The sequence below is a fragment of the Ovis canadensis genome, chromosome Y (genome assembly GCF_042477335.2).
Source record: "Ovis canadensis isolate MfBH-ARS-UI-01 breed Bighorn chromosome Y, ARS-UI_OviCan_v2, whole genome shotgun sequence".
Classification (NCBI taxonomy): domain Eukaryota; kingdom Metazoa; phylum Chordata; class Mammalia; order Artiodactyla; family Bovidae; genus Ovis; species Ovis canadensis.
Window position 1 is genome coordinate 7210965 of NC_091271.1, and position 16969 is coordinate 7227933.

General features: G+C 41.0%; 1 protein-coding gene across 1 annotated transcript in view; it reads right to left on the bottom strand.

The window, feature by feature from the left end:
- Nucleotides 1-547: 547 nt before the first annotated feature.
- The window catches only part of LOC138431422 (uncharacterized), a 49098-nt gene continuing 32676 nt past the window's right edge, over nucleotides 548-16969 (bottom strand). The window contains exons 5-6 of the mRNA XM_069573562.1: nucleotides 6418-6504; nucleotides 548-1061 (exon numbers count right to left, since the gene is read on the bottom strand). Of these exons, the coding sequence (XP_069429663.1) occupies nucleotides 901-1061; nucleotides 6418-6504 (248 nt within the window). The 3' untranslated portion in view covers nucleotides 548-900. The remainder of the gene's footprint in view (nucleotides 1062-6417; nucleotides 6505-16969) is intronic.

Consider the following 16969-nt stretch of genomic DNA (forward strand, 5'->3'; position numbering starts at 1 on the left):
CAACATAACTGAAGACATTAGACAGAATATTTTTTCCAGAAATAAAATTAGAGGTGTGGAAAAAGTCATTAGCGGCTCCAGCGGCAGTAAAATCCAAACAAGAGTGTTCTAAAGTCTGTATCTGATTATGGAGTTTTCCTAAGTCCAGACCAATGTCAGAGCTGTCCCAAACACCTGAAATATGATTTTTAACCTTTTCCCACTCATAATCTGTCTCGTTTACTTTCAAAGATGTCATGCATATCCACCGGTAATCAGCGTGGCATGACAGCGCCATTTTCACTTTAAGAGCTTGTAACTCAGTCCCAATATACATTATTGCCTCTTCTAAGGCATCTACCCTCACCTCTAGTTTCCTGTCTATAATTTCCTGATTTGCTAGCGTTAAAGAGACATTTTTAGACATAGTATCAACATATTGAGCAGTATGCACCTGTTGAGACAATGAAACTGCTGCCACAGTAATAGAAGTGATCGCGGCTATTAAAGCTGATATCCCCAAAATAAGTAAGCCCACAAATCGTCGCATTCACATCAAATCCTGCAGTTGCTGCAACACAGCAAGACTATAATTGTCGTACCAGTGAGTAGTTACAGTTACAGGTATCATAAGATATGGCGAGCGTTTCAACACTAGAAAAGAGCAAACATTGTACTGAGGAGTTAAACAAGATGAAAGCATACACTGTTCACAAATCACTACATTAGGTCCACCTGTGAAATTCATATGAACATTAAGTTTCCCAGAATCATTAGCAAAAAGAAATATATAAGGAGAGGGCACGCAAGCTAAAATAGAATAAGTAAAATCATTTTCTCGTCAGAGTTCGTGCTGCAGTAGCTGTCAGTCCCCCCGGGATCTCGGTGCTTATCTTGCCTCTCCTGCCTGCGGCGACCAGGTCACCACCCTCTCTTCCTCACTACAGCGGCTTCAGGCTCAGCACTGGGCCCAGGCAGCCAGGCTGGCCCCGCCCACGGCTCCTGGCGTGCAGCTGTTCCATGCAGCGGGCGGCGGCAGGGGCAGAGGAGTGCCCTTTGAAGCAACGGGGGGATCCTGATGCCTGGGGATCCAAATTGGCCAATCTGCGTCGTGTGGAAAAATACAAGCACACCCTCAACCGCTATGGGTTGGGACCTTTCCATTGTCCAGAGAGGAGATCCTTCCACTTTACCAATGGCTTTGCATTTTGTATTACAAAGAGAGCATGTTGTAAAATCTGATGGGGAGAGCTATACTTAAAATCCCCTTCTCTTAGTTTTTGAATTAACAAAGCATGTGAGGGTAAATGATGTAAAAGTTGACCACGGTAATTTCCTATAGCAATCTGCCAATCTTCATCAAACATTAGAAAAGCATCAAGTTGCTCCTTATTGCATGTAATTACAATCTCTGCTGGCTCTTTACCGAACAATTTAATACTCCATTTTTTCCCTTTTATTATCAATGTTGCTATCAAGCCTGGATAAGAAGCTACCACTTTTTTAGCTTGGGCGGGAAGGTGGATCCGTTCTAAAGGACCATTCTGCCAAAAAACTCCCGTAGGTGCTGTCAGGGTTGCTAGGCAAAGGAATTGCCAGTTTACTGTTAAGTCAATTCTTTTTACATAAGTATCAGATAAAGCTGCTTCTACATTGCCTAGGGCTTCCCAAGCCTCAGCAGTTATTTGTCTTTTAGAAGTGGGGTTAGAATCTCGTAAGATGTTAAAAAGAGGCTTTAATTCAGCAGTGGTCAATTTTAAATAAGGCCTAATCCAGTTAATATCACCTAAAAGTTTTTGATAATCATTTAAAGTAACAAGACAGTCTATTCTCAATTGCAGCGGGGCATGGGTCACTGTTCTGAATTTATGACTCTTCCTAAGTAGGTTTTGGGCGGGTTGATTTGAATTTTCTCTGGGGCAATCTTTAGACCCCTATCTGTCAATCTTGGGTCCAATCTTGGAGAAGAGTTTGCAAATAAGTTCTATCAGGATGAGCTATTAAAATATCATCCATATAGTGAATCATATATACTTGTTCATATCTAGAGAGCAGCTTTAACAAATTTTTGGCATAGGGTGGGACTATTTTTATTTTATTTTGTAATTTATATTTTAAGCATCCCAAATATAACTTACTTTTATTAAACAGGGGAAAAGTCAACATACTTTCCAAAGAGGCAGATATCCCAGTAACTAATGTAACATCAGTTTGTTTGATAAGGCATTTAGAATAAGCAAGCAATTAAATTTTTCAGGTAGGAACAGAACATCAACAAGCTTTAGATCCCAAAACTGTTACAAGCCAACAAGTTAGGCATTGGTTTGCTTAACAATTTAACTTTAATGTAAATATACATTGTTTAGAATATTAGCTTCTGAACTACATAATGACGACTTTATCACTATAATTAAAACCAGGATTTCTGAAACCTCCAAGTAATCTTTTAAAGTTTTCCAATGTGGACATAAATTAACCCCTATTCTTGTCTACATATTGAATTTGAAAGAACTGTCCCAATATATCAACATTTTCACAGGAAGAATTTTAAGGCTTCTGGCACATAAAATGTGCAAAATCTGTGTGACAATAATGTTATAATTATATACAGAAAGTATTTAAAGTTCTCCTTGAGCAACTTAAGTTCTAAAGAGTAAAAAACTTAAGTGTCCATGTTAATAAAATATTAAAATACTATGAGCTTTTTATAAACTTGACACTGATTTTGTAATTACATAAATAATGTGCAAGATAAGACCTGAACACTAAGTGATTCATCATTGAAATTAACGTTAAACTGAATATAATTATTGATAGCACTAGTTTTCTAGATCAAACTTTCAGCACAAACAGGCTTTAATATAACTTAAAAACTTTTCCAATTAAACTGTAACATTGAGGCAGCAAATGTCAGATCTATGTTTGCCTAGCTATTTAGGTGTCACATAAATAAGTCTATGAATCCTAATTTATCCTTTTGTCTAAGTCACCATTGTAGATAATGAGTTAATAAGTGGAAAATAAGTGAAATCAACAAAAAACGACTATTTCTCACTTGAAAAAAATGAGTTATCAACACCTTGTCTTAAAGTTCTGAAGCAGCATATTTAGTTCTTTAGGCAAAAAAGGCCAAACATTATTATAAATTATAAATTTTGGTAATTTTTTTTTGCAGGAAAAGTCACAGCACAAATTCTTATGCTTTTATAGATAATATATTAGTGTATATCTCAATATACATTTGCTGTCATTCTCCATCAGTATGAAGTTGGGCAGGGCTATTTTTCATTTCCTGGGGCAAAACCTTCCACTGAAACCGTAGGTAAGGCTATTTAAGATTTTTTGATGGCAGGCTAAAGGCAAATCGCTTTTTATCCTCAAGATTTAAAGGAATGGTGAAAAGACAATCATGTAAATCAATTACAATTATATTATATCCCTCTGGAATGGCTATTGGAGAAGGGAGCTCAGGTTGTAATGGGGTCGGCAGCAAAAACAATAGCCTTCATTATAAATTTGGATACCCCAATCCAGTACGTAGCTGTCGAGTTGGGCAAATTGGCTCAATTATTTCTGTCTGTTGTTTACCTAATCTTTTTGATGGATCATAGCCCATCTGCAGCATTTGAGAGGTCACTTTATTATCAGGGCTAAACAGTAACCCTCCCATCTGAGACAGCACGTCCCTCCCCCACAGGGTAAAGGGGAGTGAAGGAACTACATATGGTTGAAAAGTTCCACAGGTATCCTCAAACCGCCAATCTAATATTTTTGCACTTTTAGCTATTGTGGGGGCTTGAGGACAAATGAAACAAAATTTGACTTCTGAAATCTATCAGGGCAACTTGTCAATCATCACTATTTTGTAAAAGATTTACAGTTGATCCTTATTGAATGGAATTACTATATTTGTTACTTCTTTTTAAAATTTTTTCACACTTTTTTTTCTTTTCTTTTCTTTCTTTCTTTTTCTTTATTTTTGTGCCACCAAGCTGGGATAAAATAAAACTATTTTTCTTCGGGTCACTGGTAGATGGAACCAATGGGCCTTCTTGTCACAAGCATCCTGTATGTGTATGCTTTGTGGCAAGAATAATTTAATCTCATCTTTTGGTAATATTAATCCTAATTAACTGATCATTTAAAGCCTCATCCACTTTAATAAGAGCCGGATCTGTCTCACTAGTCAACTTTCCCTTAGAACTGGGATTAGGATCGCTTTTTAAACGATCAAACAAAAGCTTTAAATCTGTAGTAGTAGTCAGTTTTAAGTGTGGGCATATCCAATTAATATCGCCTAATAATTTTTGGAAATCATTTAAAGTTAGTAAACAACCTCTCCACAGCTTTAAAAGGGCATTATCAGTTTTCAAAACTTTTGGCAGACCTAAATATGAGAAACAAGTAAAGAGGTGTTGCACAGTATCTTTATAAACTTCTCCAGTTATCCTTTTGTAACCTAAATCTGGTCTATAGCTTTTTAGATGACAAGCAACCATCTAATCTTTGATTGAATATCTCCAGCAATGGGAACTCACTACTCTCCAAGGTTTTAAACTCTCCCTCACCTTTTCATCTGCAGCATCCCCACTCTGCATACCACCTTTTTAAAATCCCATCAACTCATTTTCAGTAGTAGATGTTGGCCAGGAGCTGGGCCAGTAAAGATCTTTTAAGGCCTTGAAGTCGTAATTTCTCGCACCCAAAAAGCTAGATCACTAGATCCAAATCCTCTTGGGCTCCTAGCTTAAGAAATCAAGGTTTTTCTTGTCTGATAATAAGGTAAAAGCAAAGCTGTGCTATTCTTTGACTTTTATTAATTTGCACAGTTTTAGTAGGCGGCAAGATCAAAACTTTAATTTTCCCAGTATAATCAGAATCTACTACACCAGACCAAAATTCTTTGAAAAGAAATCGAGCTAGGCCCTAGCACAAGTCCAGAATGTCCTCAGGCAGGGGGCTAGCCAAGCCTGTTGGAATCGGAGTTACCGCCAAAGGAGTTAATATTGATGTGGTGGTGGAACTGAGGTCTAGGCCTGAGCTACCTGGGGTTGATTGGCACGGCTTATTGTCTCTGTTTAGCAGGACACTGCCGACAAAATGCCTCATTTGACCATAAGAGAAACACTTTTTATTTTTAAAATCCTTTTTGTTATGATTACTTTTCTTTTTCCCTTTTCTCTTTATCTCTCTTTTTTTTTTTCTTGTTTACTCTTTTTTGCTTGGGTGAAGCTCCCCCGAGGGGGTTTTCTGCAAGGAGCAGGCTCTGCTTTAAACGCTTCTTTGTTTAAAAAAAATTGTCCCTATCTTTTTCAACCTTAGGCAATGTTCTGGGAGGCTTTTGAACTGATCTGAACTGAACTGAACTGAACTGGGAGGCATAAGCGAAGGTGGGGTGGTCGCCTTAAATCAGAAAACGTTGGATAAATTTTTAAAGGTTTGCGTAGAGGGGGAGGGGGCTCACCAGGGCGCCCGGCCGCAGCGTCCTGTAAATCCTCTCCTTCCTCGGGAGGTATAGTGTCCCTCCTTTTGTTCGCCAATGGCAGAAAATATGATCTGCGTAGAAGGTGGAGACCCACTGCCATCCACCGCTATAGCCTCTTCCATAGTCTATCTAACAGCCTCATGACGGGGATCTGGAACATTTCTAATCATATTCCACAGAACAAAAGCATTTACAGGCCCATGTAAAGTCTAATAAGTTTTTAGCTGTTTCCTTAGCGTCACCCAAGTATCTAAGTTCACAGTGTCCTTGTCCGGAAACCAAGGACACTGTTCTTATACAAATGAAAAAAATGACTGAATATTGGATTTCTTAATTTTAATTTCTCTCTTACTTAATGACTGCAAAATTACTCTTATAAAAAGCTGTCTTTCTTTTGATTCACTGTTACCCATGTCAGAAAATTAAGATTCATAGAAAAGTCTGCCTCAACAAAGGTTTTACCTTTGCAAGGGGGGGTTTTCTTTTCAACCCAAAGAAAGCAGGTTTCTTTCAACCTCTACAAAACTCTTCAATACTTCTTTCAACTTCTCTTAAACTCTTTTTTTTTAATTTTTATTTTTACTTTATTTTACTTTACACTACTCTATTAGTTTTACCACACTTCTTTCAACTTCTCTTAAACTCTTCAAAACTTCTTTCAACTTCTATTAAACTCTTCAACACTTCCCACTCCTATTCACCCTGTCTATCCTACACGGGGGTCTGAAGCACCCTAAGTGGGGTCCTATCCGTCCCGAAACTCAACACTGCGGGAACAACAGGGCTGATGACCCTGGTTGTTCTGAGCAATAGGGCTGATGACCCTACTTGCTCCATACTAGGGGAACAACAGGGTTGATGACCCTAGTTGTCCAGAGCAGTAGAGCTGATGAGCCTACTTGCTCCAAGGGGGTGGCAATAGGGCTGATGACCCAATTGCTGGGGGAACTTACCTTCGAATAGCCTGTTCTGGGAGCCACTTGCCGGGGTCCAGCCCTGGTGGATCCAGGGTGATTCGAAGGTGGGGACGGAGTCGGCATCTTTGGAAAAATACATATTTAATCACAGATATAGAGAGTTTAGAAATGGATAGTGTAGTAGGAAGATCAGTGGAGAAAAAGAGGCTGAATAACTTGGATTACGTGGAATAGCATCCATGCTCCAGATGGGAATTCAGCCAGAAAAAAGGGAGCAAGAAAGAAGCGACATGGGGGAATCAGTCTTTCCGGAAACTGATCCTATTTCTTTATTTTTGGGTTAGCTTATATACCTTTTGTTACACATAGGGATGAGTACACAGTCGCCGGGGTGGGGGTTGGGGGGGGTCAGCAGCCCTGACCTTTAAAATCAGGTGCTTCACATAAATGTACAAAAAAAGGTCTTAGGGATATTACATCATCTTCTGGCCATGAGTGAGACCTGCTGACATTTTATGATCCTTTCTTTCTGATTACCAAAAAACTTATTTCTTCCAAGTGTGTTTTTTCTTAAACCAGGCACCACCCTCCAAATAAAGTTACATTTCTATAGGATGAAGGTGTAGTGAGTTACAATCAAGAAAGGAATTTATTTAACCCAAGGTTAACATGGTTAGTTTTAAAGGTTAATACTTACTTCTCCTAATGTTTAAAGGTTAATACTTATTTCTTCCTATATGCTAGTTATATTCATTATAAGGGTAGAGAACATGGAGATTTAGCAGCAAACATCAGCCTAACAAATGAAAATCCTTTCATCAATGCTCCCCTTAAGATCTATTTAGTTTTAAGATATGATAAAGTTACATTTTCACATAGCAAGGACACAGTGATTTATAACAAATAGCAAGGACACAGTGATTTATAACAAAGTATAGTGATCTATTACAAAAGAGAAAATCCATTAACTCAAAAAGTCTAGTATTGCTAACATAAAAAACTACTATATTTCCTTTGCTATATTCCAAATACATTGATTAATATATTCCCAGGTGCCTAAGGATATGGAGGCCTGAGAAAAGGCCCTATGCTAATTAAGACTCTCAGAATACTCCAAAACTCTCTGTGCTGTTTACGGTTGAGAGGTAGTAAACAATCATGTACCTAGTGGCAGCAGTATGGATAATCCTGTCACACAAGCTAGTCTGTCAGCAGAGAGGTTTGACCTGAAACATCCTTGTCCCACCCAGAGCAGGGAATTAGCAATTATTGACACAACAAATGAAGAACCCTTCACCAATATAATTTCTAACCAACACACTATACTAATAATTTCCAACTCCCCAAAAGATTTTGCCTTTAGTAAGTGTAAAACATCTCATGCCTCTCAGGTTGGGAGGCTGTAAACAATCACATGTGGCCGGACAAACCTATACAGGTGGGCTAGATAATCTTCACCATAGCAACAAAAAGAATCAAATATCTAGGACTAAACTTGAGGAGACAAAAGAACTATACACAGAAAATTATAAAACACGAACAAAAGAAAGGCCAAAGAATGTTCAAACTACTGCACAACTGAACTCATCTCACACGCTAGTACCGTAATGCTCAAAATTCTCCAAGCCAGGCTTCAGCAATACGTGAACTGTGAACTTCCTGATGTTCAAGCTGGTTTTAGAAAAGGCAGAGGAACAAGAGATCAAATTGCCAACATCCACTGGATCATCAAAAAAGCAAGAGAGTTCCAGGAAAACATCTATTTCTGCTTTATTGACTATGCCAAAGCCTTTGACTGTGTGGATCACAATAAACTGTGGAAGCTTCTGAAAGAGATGGGAATACCAGACCACCTGACCTGCCTCTTGAGAAATTTGTATGCAGGCCAGGAAGGAACAGTTAGAACTGGACATGGAACAACAGACTGGTTCCAAATAGGAAAAGGAGTCCATCAAAACTGTATATTGTCACCCTGCTTATTTAACCTATATGCAGAGTACATCATGAGAAACGCTGGGCTGGGAGAAGCACAAGCTGGAATCAAGATTGCTGGGAGAAATGTCAATAACCTCAGATATGCAGATGACACCACCCATATGGCAGAAAGTGAAGAGGAACTACAAAGCCTCTTGATGAAAGTGAAAGTGGAGAGTTAAAAAGTTGGCTTAAAGCTCAAGATTCAGAAAACAAAGATCATGGCATCTGGTCCCATTACTTCATGGGAAATAGATGGGGAAACAGTGGAAACAGTGTCAGAGTTTATTTTTGGGGGCTCCAAAATCGCTGCAGATGGTGATTGCAGCCATGAAATTAAAAGATGCTTACTCCTTGGAAGAAAAGTTATGACCAACCTAGATAGCATATTGAAAAGCAGAGACATTACTTTGCCAAAAAAGGTCCGCCTAGTCAAGGCTATGGTTTTTCCAGTGGTCATGTATGGATGTGAGAGTTGGACTGTGAAGAAGGCTTAGCGCCAAAGAATTGATGTTTTAGAATTGTGGTGTTCGAGAAGACTGTTGAGAGTTCCTTGGACTGCAAGGAGATCCAACCAGTCCACTCTGAAGGAGATCAGCCCTGGGATTTCTTTGGAAGGAATGATGCTAAGCTGAAACTCCAGTACTTTGGCCACCTCATGCGAAGAGCTGACTCATTGGAAAAGACTCTGATGCTGGGAGGAATTGGGGGCAGGAGGAGAAGGGGAAGACAGAGGATGAGATGGCTGGATGGCATCACGGACTCAATGGACGTGAGTTTGAGTGAACTCTGGGAGTTGCTGATGGACAGGGAGGCCTGGTGTGCTGAAATTCATGGGGTCACAAAGAGTTGGACATGACTAAGCGACTGAATTGAAAATGAATGAAGGAAATCAAAGACAACATAGGAGGCAGTCCTATGATGGTGGAGGAATAGGATGGGGAGACCACTTTCTCCCCCACAAATTCATCAAAAGAACATTTGAATGCTGAATAAATTCCACAAAAAAACTTCTGAATGTCAGCAGAGGATTTCAGGCACCCAGAAAACCAGCCCATTGTCTTCTAAAGGAGGTAGGAAAAAATATAAAAGATAAAAAGAGAGGTAAAAGAAGTATAAACGGAGAAGTATTTGGGGAAGGGAGTCTTAAAACAGAGAGGTTTCCAAACACAAGGGAACACTCTCATCACCTGGTCTGTGGCAAACCTTGGAACCCTGGAGGACAACATAACCCGGAGGAAAAATAAATAATTAAAAGCCACAGATTGCGTTGCCTAATGGCAACTCCCAGAGGAGAAGTAGTGCAGATGCTAATGGCAACTCCCAGAGGAGAAGTAGTGCAGATGCTCACATCCGCCACTAGCAACTGGGGACTGGACAAGGAGGTGCAGATTGCATTGCTTAGGGTAAGGACCTGAATGCCCTGAGGGTAATCTGAGGGAACTAACATGAGATAGAAACCCAGACTGTGGACTAGCTATCCTGCAAAAAGCCCCAACCTAAGAAACCACCAGGTCTGATCACAGAACAAAGGACTGAGCAGAGCTAGGTGGCTGTGGACCGGCCCATTCCCCGCTGGAGACAGGCAGGCAAGGGCAGCCAGAGCCAGAAGGGGATAATCACAGCCCCAGAGAGGCATCATCTACCAAACTGCAAGCAGGCTTCATTGCTAAGCAAGACTTCTTAGGATTCTGGACGGTCGACATCTGCCAGGAGGGTTGTAGCCAGAGATCAGCTCCCCAGAAGAGATACATGTACACCCAGAAAACTGAGCGTCTGGGACGGGGGAGGTGATAACCCACAGTCCCAACTGGGGGCGACTGTGCTCGCCAAGCACCTGGTCTCCTGAGCTGCTCAGACCTGGGATGGGCACAAAACACAGGCCCTATCAAGTCTGCATCTTTGTGGATTACCTGAGAACCTGAAACAGAGCAGCTTAGACCTGGGAAGTGCATGCAACCCAGGGCCAGCCTCAAACAGTTCCCAGCAGAGAACCTACAGCCTGAACAGTGTACACTGTGAAAGCACACATGCCATGAGCAGGAGCAAACCCAGTGTGGCCAAGACACTGCGAGCACTCTGCACACATGCCAGTGATATTTGCTTGCAGTGTTCCTCCCTCCGCATAGCACGACTGAACAAGCAAGCCTTAAGTGACCACTACCGCCCTCTAGTGTCAAGGCAGAAATTAGACAGTGAGGAGACCAGCAAACGGAACCACTTTGGAAGTGACAGGTGCAATACATTAAAACCACGCAGTTAGCATCGACTACATAGAAAGGGGCCTATAATCTTGAGAAGTATAAGCCGGACTAAAGAACTATCTGAAAATGAGCTTAGCCCACACTGTCCACAACAACACCAGAAAAAGTCCTAGATATATTTTTACTATTGTCATTTTTTAATTAAAAATTTTTAAAAATTTTTGTCTTCTACTACTTTTTCATTTTTATAACCTACTATTAATTTGCAAAAAAAGACTTTATTTTTTAATTTAAATTTATTTATTTTAATTGGAGGCTAATTGGCCTGAAGAACCCCAGGGACGGGACAGCCTGGTGGCTGACGTCTATGGGGTCGCACAGAGTCGGACACGACTGAAGCGACTTAGCAGCAGCAGTAGCAATTACTTTAAAATATTGTATTGGTTTTGCCATACATCAGCATGAATCTGCCATGGGTATACACGTGTTCCCCATCCTGAACCCCCCTCCCACTTCCCTCCCTGTACCATTCTTCTGGGTCATCCCAGTGCACCAGCCCCAAGCATCCTGTATCCTGCATTGAATCTGGATTGGCGATTCGTTTCTTATATGATGTATATTATACATGTTTCATGCCATTCTCCCAAATCATCCCACCCTCTCCCTCTCCCACACACTCCAAAAGTCTGTTCTATATATCTGTGTCTTTTTTGCTATTTCGCATACAGGGTCATCATTACCATCTTTCTAAATTCCATATATATGCATTAGTACACTGTGTTGGTGTTCTTCTTTCTGGCTTACTTCAGTCTGTATAATCAGCTCCAGTTTCACCCACCTCATTAGAACAGATTCAAGTGTATTCTTTTTAATGGCTGAGTAATACTCCATTGTGTATATGTACCACAGCTTTCTTATCCATTCGTCTGCTGATGGACATCTAGGCTGCTTCTGTGTCCTGGCTATTATAAACAGTGCTGCGATGAACATTGGGGTACATGTGTCTCTTTCAATTCTGGTTTCCTTGCTGTGTATGCCCAGCAGTGGGATTGCTGGGTCATAAAGCAGTTCTATTTCCAGTTTTTTAAGGAATCTCCACACTGTTCTCCATAGTGGCTGTCCTAGTTTGCATTCCCACCAACAGTGTAAGAGGGCTCCCTTTTCTCCACACTCTCTCCAGCATTTATTGCTTGTAGACTCTTGGATCAAGGCCATTCTGACTGGCATGAGATGACACCTCATTGTGGTTTTGATTTGCATTTCTCTGGTAATGAGTGATGTTGAGCATCTTTTCATGTCTGTGTTAGCCATCCATATGTCTTCTTTGGAGAAATGTCTATTTAGATCTTTGGACCATTGTTGATTGGGTCGTTTATTCTTCTGGAATTGAGCTGCATAAGTTGCTTGTATATTTTTGAGATTAGTTGTTTGTCCGTTGCCAGGAGCCAGCACAGGAGATCCCACCCATGACAAGGTCATGTGGAGAGACCTGACAGGCAAGGCAAGTCAGGTCTCGAGGGGTCCTCTGCCTGAGCATCTACCCCGAAACCAAAATCTGTCTGTTTACTGTCTGCTCTACTATCCTCTGGAGAAAGCAGTGGCACCCCACTCCAGCACTCTTGCCTGGAGAATCCCATGGATGGAGGAGCCTGGTGGGCTGCAGCCCATGGGGTCGTGAAGAGTCGGACACAACTGAGTGACTTCACTTTGACTTTTCACTTTCATGCATTGGAGAAGGAAATGGCAACCCACTTCAGTACTCTTGCCTAGAGAATCCCAGGGATGGGGGAGCCTGGTGGACTGCCGTCTATGGAGTTGCACGGAGTCAGACACGACTGAAGTGACTTAGCAGCATACTATACTTTTCTGACACTACAGGGGGCTATCCCTGACCACCTTTCTCTGGAAAAAGTTAACTTAGAGCTCCAACTGGTCTCCTGCATATGAAAGGAATGTTTCAGCTCAAATCCCTCTGATGGCTCTCTAATTTGCCTGACAGGTTCCCCTGGACTTTTACAACTTGTGATTTTTTTACAGCCCCACCCCCCCAACCATGAGAGGCATGAAGCTTAAAATATCTTAAAGATATAGAGCCTTTTAGAGCTAAGAATTAGTTTGGTGAAGGGTTCCATTGTTGAGTTAATGTTTGCCACCAGGCCTCCATATCCTTTATCTTTTAGGCACCTGGGAGGATATTAATCAATGTAAATGGGATGCAGAAATAGGAATATAGTAGTTTTGATGTTAGCAATACTAGACTTTTGAGTTAATGAATTTTCTCTTTGTTATAAATCACTGTACTCCTCTTTCTTTGTTATAAATTGTTGTGTCCTTGCTATGTAAGAATGTAACTTTATTTAGTGCTTTGAGAGTGGCAACAGACTTTGGGAAGAACACTTTTAAGGGCAAATAAATTTTCTGGTTGACAGACCCTTATCAGAAAAGGGTTGTAAAATGCTAACTGGCCTTCTGACCAGAAGATGGTGTAAATCACCTAAGACTTGTGTATACAGATAGGTACGCAGAGAGAAAGCCTGGTCTTGATAAGAGTCAGGGCTGCTGATGCTGCATAACTTTGTATTATCCATTGATCTCTATGTACAGCCAAAAGTATAAAAGGCTTTCCCAACAATAAAGGATGGACCAGTCACTAGAAAGACTGGTTTCCCCCGTGTGGTCTTTTCTCCCTCTCCTTTTCAGGCTGAATTCCCATCTGGGGCATGGAGGCTCACCATATCTACTTACTTGCCCTGGCTTCTAAGACCCATGCGAGAGGGAGCCCAAGACGGGGCACCCTCCACTATTCAAGCAGGCACCGGTGGCCTAAGTAGATGGTACAAACCTCTTGTCTCAGGGTTTTTTTGGTTTTCCATGTAAACCAAGTTATTCAGCATCTTTTCTCCACTAATTTTCCTACTACACTATTCTTTCCTAATCTCTTTATATTTCTAATTAAATAATTCTTTCCTAAGATGCCAACTCTGTCCCCGCTTTGAATTACCTTGGATCCACCAGGGCTGGACCCTGGCAGTCAGTTGCTTGATTTGTTATTATTTTCTCCCATTCTGAAGGCTGTCTTTTAACCTTGCTTGTAGTTTCCTTTATTGTGCAGAAGCTTTTAATTTCATTTAGGTCCCATTTGTTTATTTTTGGTTTTATTTCCAATATTCTAGGAGGTGGGTCATAGAAGATCCTGCTGTGATTTATGTCGGAGAGTGTTTTGCCTATGTTCTCTGCTAGGAGTTTTATAGTTTCTGGTCCTACATTTAGATAGTTAATCCATTTTGAGATTATTTTTGTGTATGGTGTTAGAAAGTGTTCTAGTTTCATTCTTTTACAAGTGGTTGACCAGTTTTCCCAGCACCACTGTTCAAGAGATTGTCTGTTCTCCACTGTATATTCTTGCCTCCTTTGTCAAAGATAAGGTGTCCATAGGTGCGTGGATTTAACTCTGGGCTTTCTATTTTGTTCCACTGATCTATATTTCTGAAAAGACCCTATTTTAAAAGCAAACTTCATCTCATCTCACTTCAGTTCAGTTCAGTCGCTCAGTCATGTCCAACTCTTTGCGAACCCATGGACTACAGCATGCCAGACCTCCCTGTCCATCACCAGCTCCCAGAGTTTACTCAAACTCACGTCCATCCACTTGGTGATGCCATCCACCCATCTCATCCTCTGTCATCCACTTCTCCTTCTGCCCCCAATCCCTCCCAGCAGCAGAGTCTTTTCCAATGAGTCAACTCTTTGCATGAGGTGGCCAAAATACTAGATTTTCAGCTTTTGCATCAGTTCTTCCAAAGACCACCCAGGACTTATCTCCTTCAGAATGGACTAGTTGGATCTCCTTGAAGTCCAAGGGACTCTCAAGAGTCTTCTCCAACACCACAGTTCAAAAGCATCAATTCTTCAGCACTCAGCTTTCTTCACAGTCCAACTCTCACATCCACACATGACCACAGGAAAAACCATAGCCTTGACTAGATGGACCTCTGTTGCTAAAGTAATATCTCTGCTTTTGAATATGCTATCTAGATTGGCCATAACTTTTCTTCCAAGGAGTAAGCGTCTTTTAATTTCATGGTTGCAATCACCATCTGCAGTGATTTTGGAGCTCCCAAAAATAAAGTCTGACACTGTTTCCACTGTTTCCGCATCTGTTTCATGAAGTGATGAGATCAGATGCCATGATCTTAGTTTTCTGAATGTTGAGCTTAAAGCAACTTTTTCACTTTCCTCTTTCAATTTCATCAAGTGGGTTTTTAGTTCCTCTTCACTTTCTGCCATAAGGGTGGTGTCATCTGCATATCTAAGTTATTGATGTTTTTCCCAGCAATCTTGATTCCAGCTTGTGCTTCTTCCAGCCCAGGGTTTCTTATGATGTATTCTGCATATAAGTCAAATAAGCACGGTGACAATATACAGCCTTGACATACTCCTTTTCCTATATGGAACCAGTCTGTTGTTCCATGTCCTGTTCTAACTGTTGCTTCCTGACCTGCAAAACCTCTACAGGTTTTCTAAAGCCAAGTCAGGTTGTCTGGTATTCCCATCTCTTTCAGAATTTTCCACAGTTTATTGTGATCCACACAGTCAAAGGCTTTGGCATAGTCAATAAAGCAGAAATAGATGTTTTTTGGGAACTCTCTTGCTTTTTCCATGATCCAGCAGATGTTGGTAATTTGATCTCTGGTTCCTCTGCCTTTCTAAAACCAGCTTGAACATCTGGAAGTTCATGGTTCATGTAGTGCTGAAGCCTGGCTTGCAGAATTTTGAGCATTACTTTACTAGCGTGTGAGATGAGTGCAATTGTGCAGTAGTTTGAGCATTCTTTGGCATTGCCTTTCTTGGGATCGGAATGAAAACTGACCTTTTCCTCCTGTGGCCACTGCTGAATTTTCCAAATTTGCTGGCAAATTGAGTGCAGCACTTTTACAGCATCATATATACAATTTTTATCACTTTGTATTTTTCTTAATATTGTATTTTTGAGAATCTAACCTCTACTCTAGAGGTTTTGTTCTTTATGGTATTTGTAACCAATTTTGTACCTTTAAGAACCCAATCTTCAGTACCCACTTTTACTTGGAGTGAGGTTACTGGTGGATTGCTCTCTCCCTTTTGGACTCTCCTCTTCTCTACCAGGTCGCCTCTATCTCCTCCCTCCCCCTTCTCTTCTCTACCCAACTCTGAGAATCTCTTTGTGTGTTTCAGGCTGTGGAGAACACTTAGGGAACTAAAAATTGGCTGGATCCCTCTTTCTCCTTTTGATTCCCTCCTTTATCCTCCTGGCCACCTCTGTCTCCTTCCTCCCTCTTCTCTTCTCTGTGTAACTCCGTGAACATCTCTGAGGGATCCAGACTGTGGAGAGCACATAAGGAAGTGATTACTGGCCAGCTTACCCTCTCCCCTTTTGATTCCCCCTCTTCTCCTCTGGGTCATGGCTATATCTCTGCTCCTTCTTCTCTTCTCCATGTAACTCTGTGTACCTCTCTGGGTGTCCCTCACTGTAGAGAAACTTTTCATCATTAACCTAGATGTCTTACCATTGGTGCTGTATAGATGGAGAAGTCTTGAGGCTACTGTAAGAATAAGACTGAAAACCGAGGCAGGAGGCTTAAGTCTAAATCCTGAGAACACCAGAGAACTCCTGACTCCAGGGAACATTAATAAGAGATCATCCAAAATCATCCATGTGTACATTGAAACCAAGTGCTACCCAAGAACCAACAAGTTCCAGAGCAAGACATACCATGCAAATTCTCCAGCAACACAGGAAAATAGCCCTGAGCTTCAATACACAGGCTGCCCAATGTCACACCAAACCTACTGACATCTCAAAACTTATTACTGGACACTTCATTCCACTCTAGAGAGAAGAAATCCAGCTCCACCCACCACAACACCAACACAAGCTTCCCTAACCAGGAAACCTTGACAAGCCACCCATCCAACCCCACCCACAGCAAGGAAACTCTACAATAAAGAGAATTCCACAAACTGCCAGAATATGGAAAGGCCACCCAAAACACAGCAATATAAACATGATGAAAAGGCAGAGGAATACCCAGCACATAAAGGAACAGGATAAATGCCCACCAAACCAAACAAAAGAGGAAGAGATAGGGAGTCTACCTGATAAAGAATTCTGAATAATGAGTGGAAATGATCCAAAATCTTTACAACAAAATGGAGTTACAGATAAATAGCCTAGAGACAAGGATTGAGAAGATGCAAGAAAGGTTTAACAAGGACCTGGAAGAAATAAAAAAAGAGCCAATCTATAATGGATAATGCAATAAATGAGATTTTTAAAAAAAACCACTCTGGAGGGAACCAACAGTAGAATTAAGGAGGCAGAAGATAGGATAAGGGAGGTAGAAAATAGAAGTAGAGGTAGAAATAAATGA